Source organism: Phoenix dactylifera, chromosome 8 (assembly GCF_009389715.1).
Source record: "Phoenix dactylifera cultivar Barhee BC4 chromosome 8, palm_55x_up_171113_PBpolish2nd_filt_p, whole genome shotgun sequence".
In the NCBI taxonomy this organism is placed as follows: Eukaryota; Viridiplantae; Streptophyta; class Magnoliopsida; order Arecales; family Arecaceae; genus Phoenix; species Phoenix dactylifera.
In genome coordinates, this window is record NC_052399.1 from 23,879,801 (window position 1) to 23,893,391 (window position 13,591).

A 13,591-nucleotide genomic window follows, 5' to 3' on the forward strand; every position below is an offset into this window, starting at 1 on the left:
ACGCTTTCATTCCCGCATTATCAAAATGAAATCAAATGGAGTAAATCAATAGAAAATATACTCCTAGTGTAGCTGGAGCATACGTTTACACAGTCAAGTAACTTAATTCTAAATCCCCAATCAATAATTAAAAGGATATATAAATTCAACAAAGTTTGAAAAATTTGCCGACTTCGCATTATCTTGTTGACAATATTTTTTTGTGAGGACTTACTTGGACATTAAATTAGTTATAATACTCTTACTTACCAGCATCAGATAAAATATCAAATCCCATCATCTAAACTTTATCAGGATCGTAACACTATATTTTGAGAAACTGTTTCTGAGTCCCGATTTGGATACGCCCCGTACGTACAAGACGTGACATGATCAAAGGTCAACTATTTAGGCTCTATTTGGGAGAGTTTTTGGAGGGCCAAAAAGTACTTTCTGACTCTCCAAAAACACTTTTAGATAAAATAGGGGTGTTTGGTAAAAATTTTGAAAAATTATTTTAGCTTTTTCAGAAAGCTAAAAATAACTTTTTTTGGAGAAGCTCCATTTGGAGCTTTCCAAGAAAAGCACTTTTAGGTTCCATCTGAAAGTTATTTTTTGACCAAAATACTTGTGATAAAGTATAACAATTACACAAAATGTCCCTTTATAATTCTAAAAATATGTAGGAGTGTGAAAAATTAATTTACACTAATAATTATAATAGTTTATACATTTATTATTGTATTATACTATAAATATAATATTATATTACATTATATCATAATACATTGATATGTTATATTAAATAATTTAATATTATATTAAATTATTATGCTGTAGTATACAATATTATATTACTATATTATAATAATATTATATTATAGTAATATTATACAATATTATATATTTATGTATTAATATATATTACATTTTATTATGCTCTATTGTATAATACTATGTAATGTTTTTTATGGTCATTTTGTCATACTAAAAGTAGTTTCTTATTTACTTACGAAACACATGTTAAAGTGCCACAGCATTTTAGAAATGTAGTTACCAAACAGCAAACAGCTTTTTATAAAAGCTCTACTTTCAAAAGCTCTACTGCCAACAGCTCCTTTAAACGAGGCTTAATCATATCCATTGACCAATTGTAACATTGTAAATCTAAGGATTAACACCTTTTCCAACGAAGCAGTGGTTCTTCTCTCCTTTCTTGGAAGTTTGATCTAGTACCTTTTTATATTTTTTACTTATTTTAATTTTTTTCTTACTACTAGGATATAGGTTGAGATTGGCCTTTGCCTGAAGAGTAGTGAAGTAGGTAGAATTGAGGTACACTGAGATCGATTAGAATCGAGGTATGCTGAGACTAGCTGGAACCAAGAAGGAAGGTGGGATTGACCTGCAAAGAAGTCCACTTGCCGGAAAGTTTCTAATGAGGAACTATTCGATGCTTAAGTCAAAGATCTAGATCAATAGTGGAAAAGAGAGAATGAATGTTGAGGAGCGTAGTATTGCTTGCCTATGGGTCCTCTTGTCGTCCCTATATAGGATGAGAGCAGTGTCCATTATCCAATTTATTGGGTAGTGCCATAACCGCATAGTAACGACTAATCGTGCATTAACCGCATTACAATGGCTATCCATGATCGACAAGTAACGATAATTGTGTTGATCGTATCTTTACTATTGTAACCATTACCAAGATCATGATCGCAGCCCATTCAATGCCCTTTGGTGTTGCTCTTGAGCAAGACCAACCAGAATGGCACACCGGCCAATACCGAGGTCATTCACTTTGGTTAAGCCCAAGACTAAAGACGTCGGAATTATTGGATTATCCCTCCTATGTTGGAGAAAACTTAGCCCAACAAATATGGGCGAAGTTAATTATTTTTAGCCCATTTTAATTAGAATAACTTTTGGCCCAAAATGTGAGGCCCATTACGGCAATTTTTTATGTTGAGAAGGGAGGCGGTGTGAGGAGTCTTCATTAAAAAAAAGGGGAGGCGGCGGAGAAGGAGCAGAATTGTGTGCAGTTTTGGTCAAACGATGATTGGAAGGCTATCCATGGTTCGATTGAGCTGAAATTTTGATAGTATGCTCACAACACTTGGTTCTTCAATCTGTACAGTGTGATTGCCATTTTCAGTCTTCCAACACAGTCAGATTTTTGCAGAAATGTGATTGCTATTCATGTGAGATCTTCTCAATTTTTCTCTCTCTTATTATTGATATTTGCCAAAAATATTGTTCGTGAGATTATGTGGTGATTTATGGTTCTAGTTTTAGCTAGAGAGAACAGATTGTAATATCCATTATTAGTTAATAGTGGAAGTTTTTGGGTAGACTACGGTCCCGTGATTTTTACTCTCCATATTGGAGAGGTTTTCTACGTAAAATTTGGTGTTGCTTTTGTGTTTCTGATAATTTGATCAGATAGGTATTTGTGAATGCCTTAATATATATATATATTAGGTGGATTGACTCTAGTTGTTTATTTCCTAACCAATTTATACTTACACAAGGTAGGAAAGTTGTTGATTCTGTTGTGCTTTAATTGTCTTGTTTTTGTTACTTTCCAATTCCAACAGAAATAACCCAAGATCAAGATGGCCAATATTCTCCCCATCAATTCTAAATGCTCTTTTATTCTATGAAACATTAAATTTAATTACAGATATTAAAAAATAGGGGGAATACATATTGCTAACAGTAATCAATTGTCAGCAACAAAAAAACCAAAAAGAGAGAAAATGTTTTCTACATGTACATATACAAGCTATACTCCTTGTCTTAAAAAAAGAATGTCAGGAAGCACCTGTCTTTATCTTGAAAGCCTTGGAGAGGCGAGATGGAGGTGTGACAAACATGAAAGGTAATCCATCTTAGGTGATCAAGAAGTATCGTATAGATGAAGCATTTAGAAAATGAAAAAAAAAAGAGAGATATTATTTAAGGTCAATATTAACTTGAGATGCGTGAGAAGAGGGGGATGGGATGCTGGTGTTGCAAGATTTTAGGTCGAAGAAGATTCTAATCAATAGTCTCGGTTTGATATTTTTTTTCAGAAACAAGAAACCTATTTAGAAATTTTTATATGATATAGTTGTTTAGTAGTTTTTATGTGAGTGGAAAGAAGAATACCTGATAGATTTGGAATCCTCTTGTAGAAGTAAAGAGATTTTAGCTTCTTTTTTTTTTTTTCTATGTTTATGGTAATTTAGAGATGGCAACGGATTAGGTATAAATCGAGTCGGCCAATATCCGTACCTATCCTACAATTAAAACCTTCATACCTATACCCACTCCCTATCCATCTCGGATCGGGCCAGGTAAAGTAGATGGTTCAGGTCGGATTGGGCCTAATCAGCAAGAAACTCATCATACAAAGATTCTAAAATAATTATAACTCTAGAAGGGGGAGGAGAGGTTTACATTAAGGCTATATCCAATCGGGTTCGGGGCGGGGTATACCACTACCAGCATCCAACCCAAACCCGCTTCAGATATTTTATATAAAATCCATACCCACTCCGAGGTGTAAGCGGGTCGGGTCGTATTGGATATCCAGTGGATCGGCTACAATTACCATCCCTGTACGGTATCTCGATCCGTTAACTTATGATGGGGTAGAGGTGTAACGTAGAGGGGATACATAGAGGGGTTTTAAGTTTTTTTCCGGAAAGTTTTCAAAGTAAATGGATCAGAAGGTCAGGTGATCCAAGATAGCATGCATTAGAGAAAATTTTGGATTCAGGGAGCCGGTGGCCCGGCCCGTGATGTTCTTATGACGCTATCTTGGTCATATGGACTCTAAACCTAGTACAACAATATGTTTCTCTTTTCACATTTTCCATCCTTTTATAATGCCTTTGGCTGCCGAAAAGAAATTTTCCAATATTCCTCTACTATTTTGAACAGTCATATTGCAAATTGGGTTGCTCCGAAGAAATTTGCAATTCACCATCTGATATAATGATTTAGGTGACGCTTAAATTTGCAAGTAGCTTCTCCTCTCTTCTCCTCCATTATGCTATCGTTTCCCCCTCTCACAATTAGTGTTGCTTTTGTCATGGAGAACGATTGAAGTGCATGCAGTAAGCCTATCTACCTTGTATGCATGCATACGTAGTAGAGACTTGAAGTTCATTTCACCGTAATTGTTTTTCCTATTTCACCATGATACTTAGTTGTCGACGTTTTTACGTTTAATTCCATAATCTCTAGAGCACTGAAAATGACATAATATCCATGAAGACAAGATAAAAGTTCTCTCATACCATTTAACTTGAAGTCCTTCAATTTTAACATGGAAAAAAATGTTAATTATGATATTATTTTTGAATGATTTCTTTGGAGTCATCATAAGCATTTCGAAATCATTTGAATGTCAAGCACTGTTAGTCAACAGTTTTCAGGGAGAGGGGATAATTATTCTTAGCTTAAGTCTTAAATCTTTGCTTTAAATCCTATCATAAATCTCAGTTCTAATTGTAACTCGAAGACACGGGGAAAAAATAACACATCCACGGAAATTAGAAAGTAAAATATTCAAAAATTATTATATTAACCCTTTCAAATCAATTGCTCTTCAAATTGCTAGATAAGAGAACACCCATCCATCCATCCATGATACAAATAGCCACATTGGGTCTACCACTTGCTAGTTTCCGATCAGAAGTCTCCCATTATACCAACCAACCAATACATACACAATAAACAAAAAGAATGTCTTCTAGGGTGGCTGCAATATTCACAGAGTACTGGTTTTCCCGGTTCAAGTTTCAAGATGCCGTATGAGGATTCGGCAGACATGTCCCTTGTACTTGATCCTATCTCGGTTATATATTAAAAAAAAAATTGAATACTTATACTGTCTAAGAAATTTAAATAATATTTTTAAATTAGCCATTTTGTGTAGGATGCTGAGTCGCTGGTAGGGCTCAGAAAGGTACAAGACGAGTAGGTGTACCTCTGTGATTGGATATGAAGTGGGGCTGGGCAAAAGCACGCAAAGGAGTATAAGAGGTCCTGCCAAGTACCAAGTACAACGCATCGTGTAACGTTCGGAGGAAATAGGATCCCTTCAGGGAGGAGAGAGAGGTAGACAAGCAACAGAGACAAGGGGTTTGTCCGACAAAGGATAAAACTGCCAAACACCTGTCAGATTCTTTTCGTATTCGAGCCCGAATCTTCTTATATTTGGTTGTTCCAGAATTAGGCGAGACCAGTGGCGAAGACCCTTCATTTGTTTCTCACAACTCACAAGCTAAAGAGACCAAAAAAAAAAAAAAAAAAAGGATATAGAAGCCCTTTGTGTAGCTGCATTCAGACTGACTTTAATCTGCTACCATCTGCCCTAATATTTTTCAAGGGTATTTCTCTTGCTATACTAGTACTCATGATTCAGAGTGTAACCACGCGGGGGAATTGCAAAAAATAAATGCTGGTCATTTTCTTCTTTGATGTATACCTTTTTTTTTTCTTCTTTTTTTAGCTGAATAATTGATACAGACCTAGTATGAATGCATCTGACAAAATCAGAAAACAACAAATTACGGAGTACTATAGGTAGCTCTCTCTATCCACTCCATAGGGTGCATCTGGAGTGATCGGCTATATACGAGGCCATCCAGTCCGTAACTCTATTAGCTTCTCTAAATATATGTCTGGCCTAGAACTCTACACCATTGACCATGTCCCATTTGTTGCGCAACAAAGGATGACACCCATACCCATACACACTGCCGATTGTTGTATGGCTTTGCATGCACGGCAGCTGATGAAGGACAGGTAAAGGCTTATCGAAATCTAAATAGCCGTTATGAGATTAGCCCGCGATCAAGAAAGATTAGAAAAGGTCAACCATCCAAAAAGATCGAAATATTGTATCTCCCGAAAAGTTCTAGGCATCTCTCTCCGACTCACAAGGCATCTCTAGAGTGATTAGCCACATATAAGCATATCAATATATTCAAAAACTGTGTCGAAGGATAACTAGATTTAGGCCTCCCTTAATCATCCCCATTATCAGCACATTGGCCTGGACCACATTTTGCTGGATAAATGCTGTCGCCATTACTCACTGCTTGTGAGGGATGCTAATAGCTATCTAATTTCGTAAGCTTGCTTATCATGTAACTGAGCGCTATCTTAGCTTCTTGGATTCAAATGGTTCGCCATTATGTTTTCAAGAATGCTATGCCTACTCCATCACCTACCTCATCTCTGGCATTCAGCACATTGCTCCCAACAGCACCACAATCAAGCTGCCTTAATACTCAATAGATGAATTTAAATGGATGCATTGCCAAAGCACAACGATCTATGGTAAAATCTTATCCATAGTTAAATCTAAAAATAAATATGGCTTTTTATGTACAATCACTGAGTTTTATATTCAAGTCCTTGACAATGGATGGCAACTGGTTATTAAACAGAAGAATTAAATATAAGACTTCGCAAGTAGATGAGCTAGGATGATAAATTCCATAAAAATCACAGTTAGGCCTGATCCTTGTTTTGTTAAAAGCTCGGCAAAATCATTAATTAGAATTTCTCAGCTTACAAATAAGATCTGCTCGAATTGTGAACTGGAAACCAGAGTCAAATTCAGCATCATAATATAAAGATAACTTGATCAATCATAGCTCCAAGCATTTATGTTTTCCTTGCACATATCAAATTCCTACCAGTACCTTCCTCCTTGGTTCTCACAAACCCGGAAGATCAAAGAGGAAAAGAGATGACTGGAAAATGCTTAAGCTTGCCTCTAAGGAGAGAAGTCAAGGAAAAGCAGGAAAGAAAAAAATATCCACTCAGATGCATCTTCCAAAGCCTACCAAAAAGCAGCAGATGTTCAATGCACAACCCAAAGATAAAAGACCCTCTTCTTTCCAATTAAACACTAGGTTGCTGTTCTTTTCCTGCTGACTGCTCCCAGCTGGAGAAACAGGAAGGAAAATGCCTAAGTCACTACAATGAAATGGATGACCAAATATAACTGCAAACTTCCTAGAGAGAAACCTCCAATCACCCAATAACAAAACTTTTACAGAGAAAAAGATCAACAAGAGTCATGATCCCCACTTCAGTGAAAAAAAAAAGGCAACTAGAGAACTGGACTTACAGAAGTTGCAGAAAGCTCAGAACTCTTCAACACACGCAATCTCTTAGCTGTGGAAACAAACATGCTGCAAGCACCACAGGGTAAAAGAATATAAATATAGAGAAACTCTGCAGGCATTTGGATTTTCATGAATGAACAGTTCATAGAACTTTACACTGCATGGTCGCATACTTGGTTCAGTTTTAACAATTGTACGAGAAAAGATCAAGTCATAAATAGGCAATGTTCACAACAACAAATATTTATTTGATTTTCAATTTTTTCCTGAGTGAAATCTTGAAGATAATCACATGGTGAAGATTTCAAACAAGTTCCTCAAAGCTTGATCTATAATCTGATCATAGAGTTTTGAACATTTTAGAAGGTCGGAGAAAATATATTAGAATTTCAATTTCCAGCGACAGTTCAACAAAGACAAAATGATTCGAGCTACATAAAGGGAAAGGTTTCGATCAGAGATGTTAGGAAATCTATATAGCAAATGTATTTCTTTAATTAGCACATGTTACAAGATTATAAAACCAAAAGTTACTGAAATATAATTTAATTTATAATAATGTTTGATCTAAATGTGCAGGCACTGTGGATGAATGGCTTGCATGCATTCTTGCACCAAATTCAATCCCCTGGCATAAGAAATAGAATTAATACCAAAATGATGAAAAACTTACCCCCAAGGAACATCACCCACCAGCATCGTGTCACCTTCATCATCTTCATAAACTAAAGTATATTCACCGCTTCCATCTAGTAAACCTGTAATTGCTTGCTTTTCTTCAGGATTCTTCTGAATTCCAGCAGTAAGAGGATCCCTTTGAGCTGAGCACATTAAGTCAAAGTACAAATAAACCTCAGGTTAGCAATGCACTAACAAGGCCCAACGAGCCCAAAATTAGCATTGTGGCCGATATAAAGGCAGGGAGCATAATCTACAAATTGTTACTCCACATTGCAGTAGTTACATGTGGAAAGCCTCCAGGCTATCATCAACTTCCTTTTAGTATAAAATCATAAGCAGAGTCCTCACTCTACATCTTACTTTTTTCCCATACGTTATTGTAATATATAGAATGGGTAGGGGCTCTGGTATCTTAAAATTATACGAGACATCTATGTACGTTTAGAACCCAATATGATTTTGACACAGCAATGAAGCATGTTATTTTATTGGATTCCGTTTTGTTGTCAAGTTTCGTCCATGATGGATATTAGGTAATATACCTGCAAGAAGGCCCTGAAAGAGTTCATCTACAGCCAAAGCAAGCTTCTCATAGCTATCATAGGCCTTCAAATCTACTTTTCTTCCAATGGGTATCCCGTCCATGTTGATTTTCACAAACAAGCCTTTCCTACCATTCTCGAACTTAACTGCTGTTTCTGATCCTCCGTTCCATGATTCAAGGGAAGGTTTGGAAGTGCTTGCAAGATTCCTTCTGAAAGAACGAATAGGAGGCCACCCAACAACTGGAGTTGTGGCAGTCCTGCTTTGACAAACAAATAACAGAGGAAAAAAAGGATAGGATTTAGGTAGATGAACAAAACATAAATGAGCTAATCTATATTTTCGTGAACAAAGAGCAAATCTGAAGAATTGCACAATTGCAAAAAATCTCATAATAGCAGTTGTAGTTCGAAAGAAATAGTAAAGCCAGATCATCAAAAATAAAGTTCAGCGAGAATAATAAATAAAATAATCCCAGAAAAGGCAGTACTCAAATTTGCTTCTTGTTCAGCAATTAAACAATCATCTGAAAACCAGAACAGAAAGGAATTTTTGAGAAAAAAAAAAGTAGGCAGGTGTGTTAATAACTTTGAAGCTACATAATTGGATGTTATTAAAAATCAAAATTACGAATACAAGTCATAGATCTAAAAGGAAGTATCTAAAGGTGGTTCGGTCGATAGTTATTTGCAGCCTGCATAGAAAGAGCAGGGGAGCATTTCGCCATATAAAAACAATAGAAAACTAAAAACAAAGCATTTTCAAATAAGCATGATGATATAAATAACAATAGGTTATAAAACACAACCTCGCAGAAAGAAACTCGTTTCTAACTTGTATTTCAAAAAATACAAACTTCTTATGACTATATCTTTTTTGAAAAAACAAGTGGATTTAATTTTAAAAAAAATAATGATTCTTAATATCTGCAAGCTTCTTTTTTCCTATTCTATTCTGCGCATCCTATCAAGAGATAGAGTGTTTGTTTCATAAAAATTGATAAATTCCATTCATAACAAGAGCTATGTGCTGCAATTTTACTAAAAACCGGCACAATTTCTTCTCCCTCTTCTAATAGCTAACAAGAATTAGCAATTCAAGGTATGAGATGCACAAAAGGAGATCAGGAAAATGGAATTCTACTACTACACAGAGAAACTACAAGAGTATTAAGTGTCTTTGTAAGGTTTAAAATAGCTAAGACGGATCATAAAAGGAGTCCAAAAATAAAAAGATACATAAAAGAAGATCTTTTTATTAGGATAATCGTATTTGCAAATTGAACGATATCGTCTAATTGGACAGGAAAATTCTCCCAATATCTCATTACAATTTTTTTTCTTGCATATTACTCTCAAGTTTGATGATATTAGCATCGTTCGGAACAACTAATAAACTCATATAATTTTTTTTTTTTGACTTACAGCTTTATCATTTACTACTTACTAGAAAGGCTGCTAAAAAATAAAAGTAAATATAATAAATAAAAACACCTAAAGTAATTTTCTGTAATTTAGGTAATAAAAATATTCTACTGCAGAGCATACATCAGCTGCCAGCAAATTTACTTATATTTTAAATATCATTATGTATGAGCAGCAAACAAACTAATTAAACAGGGGAAAAAAGAGTTCCAGAAGATAAAATGAGAAATCAATGTTGAAACGATAGCACAGTTTCCACCCTTAATCTCCCTGTCCCCAAGCTCGAGCTAACAACAGGCCAAACATGGGAAAGTTTTAAGCCTAATAACTCTAAAGTGGTGACACACCTAAGAAAGAAAGAAAGAAACATGACCAAGATACAGGACACCTCCAAAGAACGGTCATACAAATAATCAGTAAACAGTGACTAACAGGTTGCTTTTAAAAAAGAAAAGCTCAAGGGCAGAAGACTATGGTTACTACCTTGTCTGAGAGCTGTTGTTGGCTCCAGCTGCATCACCACACGGAGCAGCAGCAGAACCGTGTGCTACTGGAGACCCAGAAGCCTTTTTCTCAAGGCTCTGCTGCTCTGCCCTCCCATTTGTCTTCTGTGATAATTCCTTCCCTTTAGCCTGCAACTGCAGAAAGCCAGGCTGGTGCTGCTGCTGCTGCTGAAAAACTAGAGAAAAACAGGAAGAAGAAGAGATCAACGGTCAAGAAGAACATGGAAAGAAGAACCAAACACTAGCACTTCTTGTCTATTAGCATACCTTCTGTTTTGGACTCAACTGTGTCCAGAAATCCTCTTTTGGCTCCAACAGAAGAAGGATTAGAGCCTGTGGTCTTAGAAACCTTGGAGTAGTGACCAAGGGATAGAGCAGGCTCGACAGGGTGCTCTTCTCTCTTGTCGTTAACTGCTGACCAGTCCTCACCTCCAGGGAGGCCAAGTCTCAGCTCAAGTTTTTTCTCTTTAGAGACTCCAAAGCATTTTCCTCCTCCACCCACTTCCTTGACCATCCAATCTCTCTCATTTGGAATGAGATGGAGCAGCTGAGGACGTCCTTCTCCTTTCCTAAAATCCTCTTCCATGACTCTCTTCTGCATTTCTTTTTTTTTTCTGACGGAAACTCTCTTCTGGATAATGGAAGAAAGACTGGGAGCAAAGGAGAGAACCTTTCTCTCTTTTAGTCTTCACAAAGGAAAGGTCGAAAAAAAGATTGCAACTTTGGTGAGGAAACACCAACTAGGAAATATAAACACAAAAAAAAAGAGATTATAACGAAAGAAAACCAGGAGAAAAGAGCATGCACTGAAGGACGGAAGACAGGGGACAGCGTTTTAAGTATCCTCCAAGAAGAAAAGGCCAAAAAAAATCAGAAAATGCTAGCAGAATAAGAAGATACAATTAGAAAACCTTCTCAAACGGCGACCCAATTCTCTGAACAAAAACAGGAAAAAAGCGGTCTCCCTTTTACTTTCACCGCACCAAAGTCCGTGCTCCGTCCCCCAAAACCCTCAACCCCACGCTACAAAATCGAACACCCACATGGCAAACCACCATTATTGACCCCCGCAACTCTCAAAATACGATCTTGAAAGGCCTCCAGCTTTCGATTGGACCTGTTCTAGTTAATTCGCCGTTTTCCGTGCTCTTTTTCTTTTTCTCTCTCTCTCTCTCTCTCTCTCTCTCTCTTCTCTTCGTCGCAGAGGTTGAGATCAGAACGGGAATAAGAGCAGAAGAACCGTAGGAGATTCCATGCTGAAACGAGGCCGGAAAAGCGAATGAGAGTCTCGGTCACGCAAGCATTGGATAGTGGGATCGGCTCAGGAGAGGCGTGCTCGAATGACACCAGCACGCTTACCCAAACCCAGCGATAGAGCTGCGGGTGTTCTTCTCTCGCTTCCCCTCTCTTATTGGAGGAAAAAGTGCTCCATGAGAATAACTCAAGGACACATTAATTAATCCTAAACTACTAAAGGCAAGTTAGTTCGTCACACTCATGCGAGCCCTGTACGCTAATTCTGGTCCCTGCCATCTCCAACAACCAACAAGCTTGTTGGATATTGGGTTAGAACTAGCCTCCACTGCAGGCTGTTGTCCATGGTCCTCTTTTTCCAGCCATCTAGCTTCAGTTCAAAATATGGCAGCAAAGATGGTCCAATGTGAATCATTTGGTTTCAGAGATTTCATCTAGCTTTATATCATGGACAAGTCAATCCCTTTATCACTTTATTCAACAATAGTCTTTGTTGGGAAAAAATCCAAATCTCCCGGAAGATGCTTGATCAGAAGGCGCCCGACTAGAAGGCAACCAGCTCAGCCCGGCGCCCGACCAGAGGGCGCCGACCAAGCAACGCCTGAGCCGAAGGCGCCCGACTAGAAGGCAACCAGCTCGGCCCGGCGCCCGACCAGAGGGCGCCGACCAAGCAACGCCTGGGCCGGAAGCGCCCGACTAGAAGGCAGCCAGCTCGGCCCGGCGCCCGACCAGAGGGCGCCGACCAAGCAACGCCTGGGCCGGAAGCGCCCGACTTGAAGGCAGCCAGCTTGGCCCGGCGCCCGACCAGAGGGCACCGACCAAGCAATGCCCGGGCCGAAGGCGCCCGACTTGAAGGCAGCCAGCTCGGCCCGGCGCCCGACCAGAAGGCGCCGACCAAGCAACGCCTGGTCCGGAGGCGCCCGACTTGAGGCCGCCAGCTCGGCCCTGCGCCCGACCAGAGGGCACCGACCAAGCAACGCCCGCTCCGCTCGGCGCCCGGCCAGATGCCGGATTCCGAAACGTCCCACCCAAGTATTCGGCCTCGGCCTGACCCCTTTTAGGAGCCTAACTCCAGACACTCTAGTCTCACCATGTCATACTACCGCCAGACCATTAATGCGCATGGCCTCTGCAGGCCTCCGACGCACTCAACCTTTAACGCGCGTGGCCTCTGCGGGCCTCTGGCGCACTCAACCATTAATGAGCATGGCTTAAGATGATCTCCGGACCACTCGACCATCAAAGCATATGGCCTCTTCTGATCTTCGGTTCACTCAACAATCAATGCACTTGTTATCTACGGACCGCGAGCCCTCCACGGCAGGCAGTTGAACCACTCCACCACGTCTGATCAACCACGATGATTCACTGACTCCGGTCTGATCTCCCACGACGCTATTAATGCACATGATCGTGCTCAATTATAACAAAGAGGACAATCTGTCCCGTCACTTCCCAGGTAATACAATACCCCTTTATAAAAAGGGAACCCCTCCATCTTAAGAGGGGGTTGGACATTGAAACCCGAGAAAAACATCCTCCTCTTTGCTCCCCCATACTTGCCCCTTCTGACTTAAGCATCGGAGGGCCGGCGCCGGAAACCACGGCCACCGGCTTCTTGTAGGTCTTCCGGAGGACGCCGCCCGCCATTCCAGCAGGGGTGCTCCTCCTCTTCAGCCGACGGTCGCCCTCGGGTCCAATTTCCAGCAGTGGCTAAGGCATCAAAGTTAACCAAGAGCTCCCTCCTCAATTACTGATATGCTGACAGCCAAGAGCTAGATACAGCTCATCTCATTGGTAAGTAACATCTTATACAGGATATGTTAGTACATGGATGTTGGAAGAGGTAGGATAAGATGAGCCCAAAAATGTGCTTGTTTTTTTTGTTTTGTAAAGCAAGAAAAGGTGATAAAATGAGTCTTCTCCGTATTAGTTAATGTTTGCGAGTAATTTAATAAAATGATGAGAGGAAAAGAAGGAGGAAGGAATCCGGTGGAGAAGATTCGCATGATCCGGCGGTGGCATTAGACATGCACATCCCATGATCTTGTCTGCCCGCCTTCTCCTGCCGAGG

The 13,591-nt window shown here is 39.2% G+C and overlaps 1 protein-coding gene across 2 annotated transcripts; it reads right to left on the reverse strand.

Moving 5' to 3' along the window:
• Positions 1-6,502: 6,502 nt before the first annotated feature.
• Positions 6,503-11,856, reverse strand: LOC103706803 (auxin-responsive protein IAA16-like). Of its 2 annotated transcripts, XM_026804761.2 has the most exons (7): positions 11,175-11,856; positions 10,531-10,949; positions 10,244-10,439; positions 8,336-8,598; positions 7,786-7,933; positions 7,115-7,178; positions 6,503-6,928 (listed from the first exon to the last, which is right to left on the reverse strand). In XM_026804761.2, exons 2-7 carry the CDS (start codon positions 10,862-10,864, stop codon positions 6,893-6,895), a joined length of 1,041 nt encoding a protein of 346 aa, XP_026660562.2. In that variant the 5' UTR covers positions 10,865-10,949; positions 11,175-11,856; the 3' UTR covers positions 6,503-6,892. The 2 variants fall into 2 exon arrangements, with proteins under 2 accessions (XP_026660562.2, XP_008789276.2); XM_008791054.4 differs by having other exon boundaries at positions 8,336-8,595; positions 10,531-11,684.
• Between the last annotated feature and the right edge of the window lie 1,735 nt (positions 11,857-13,591).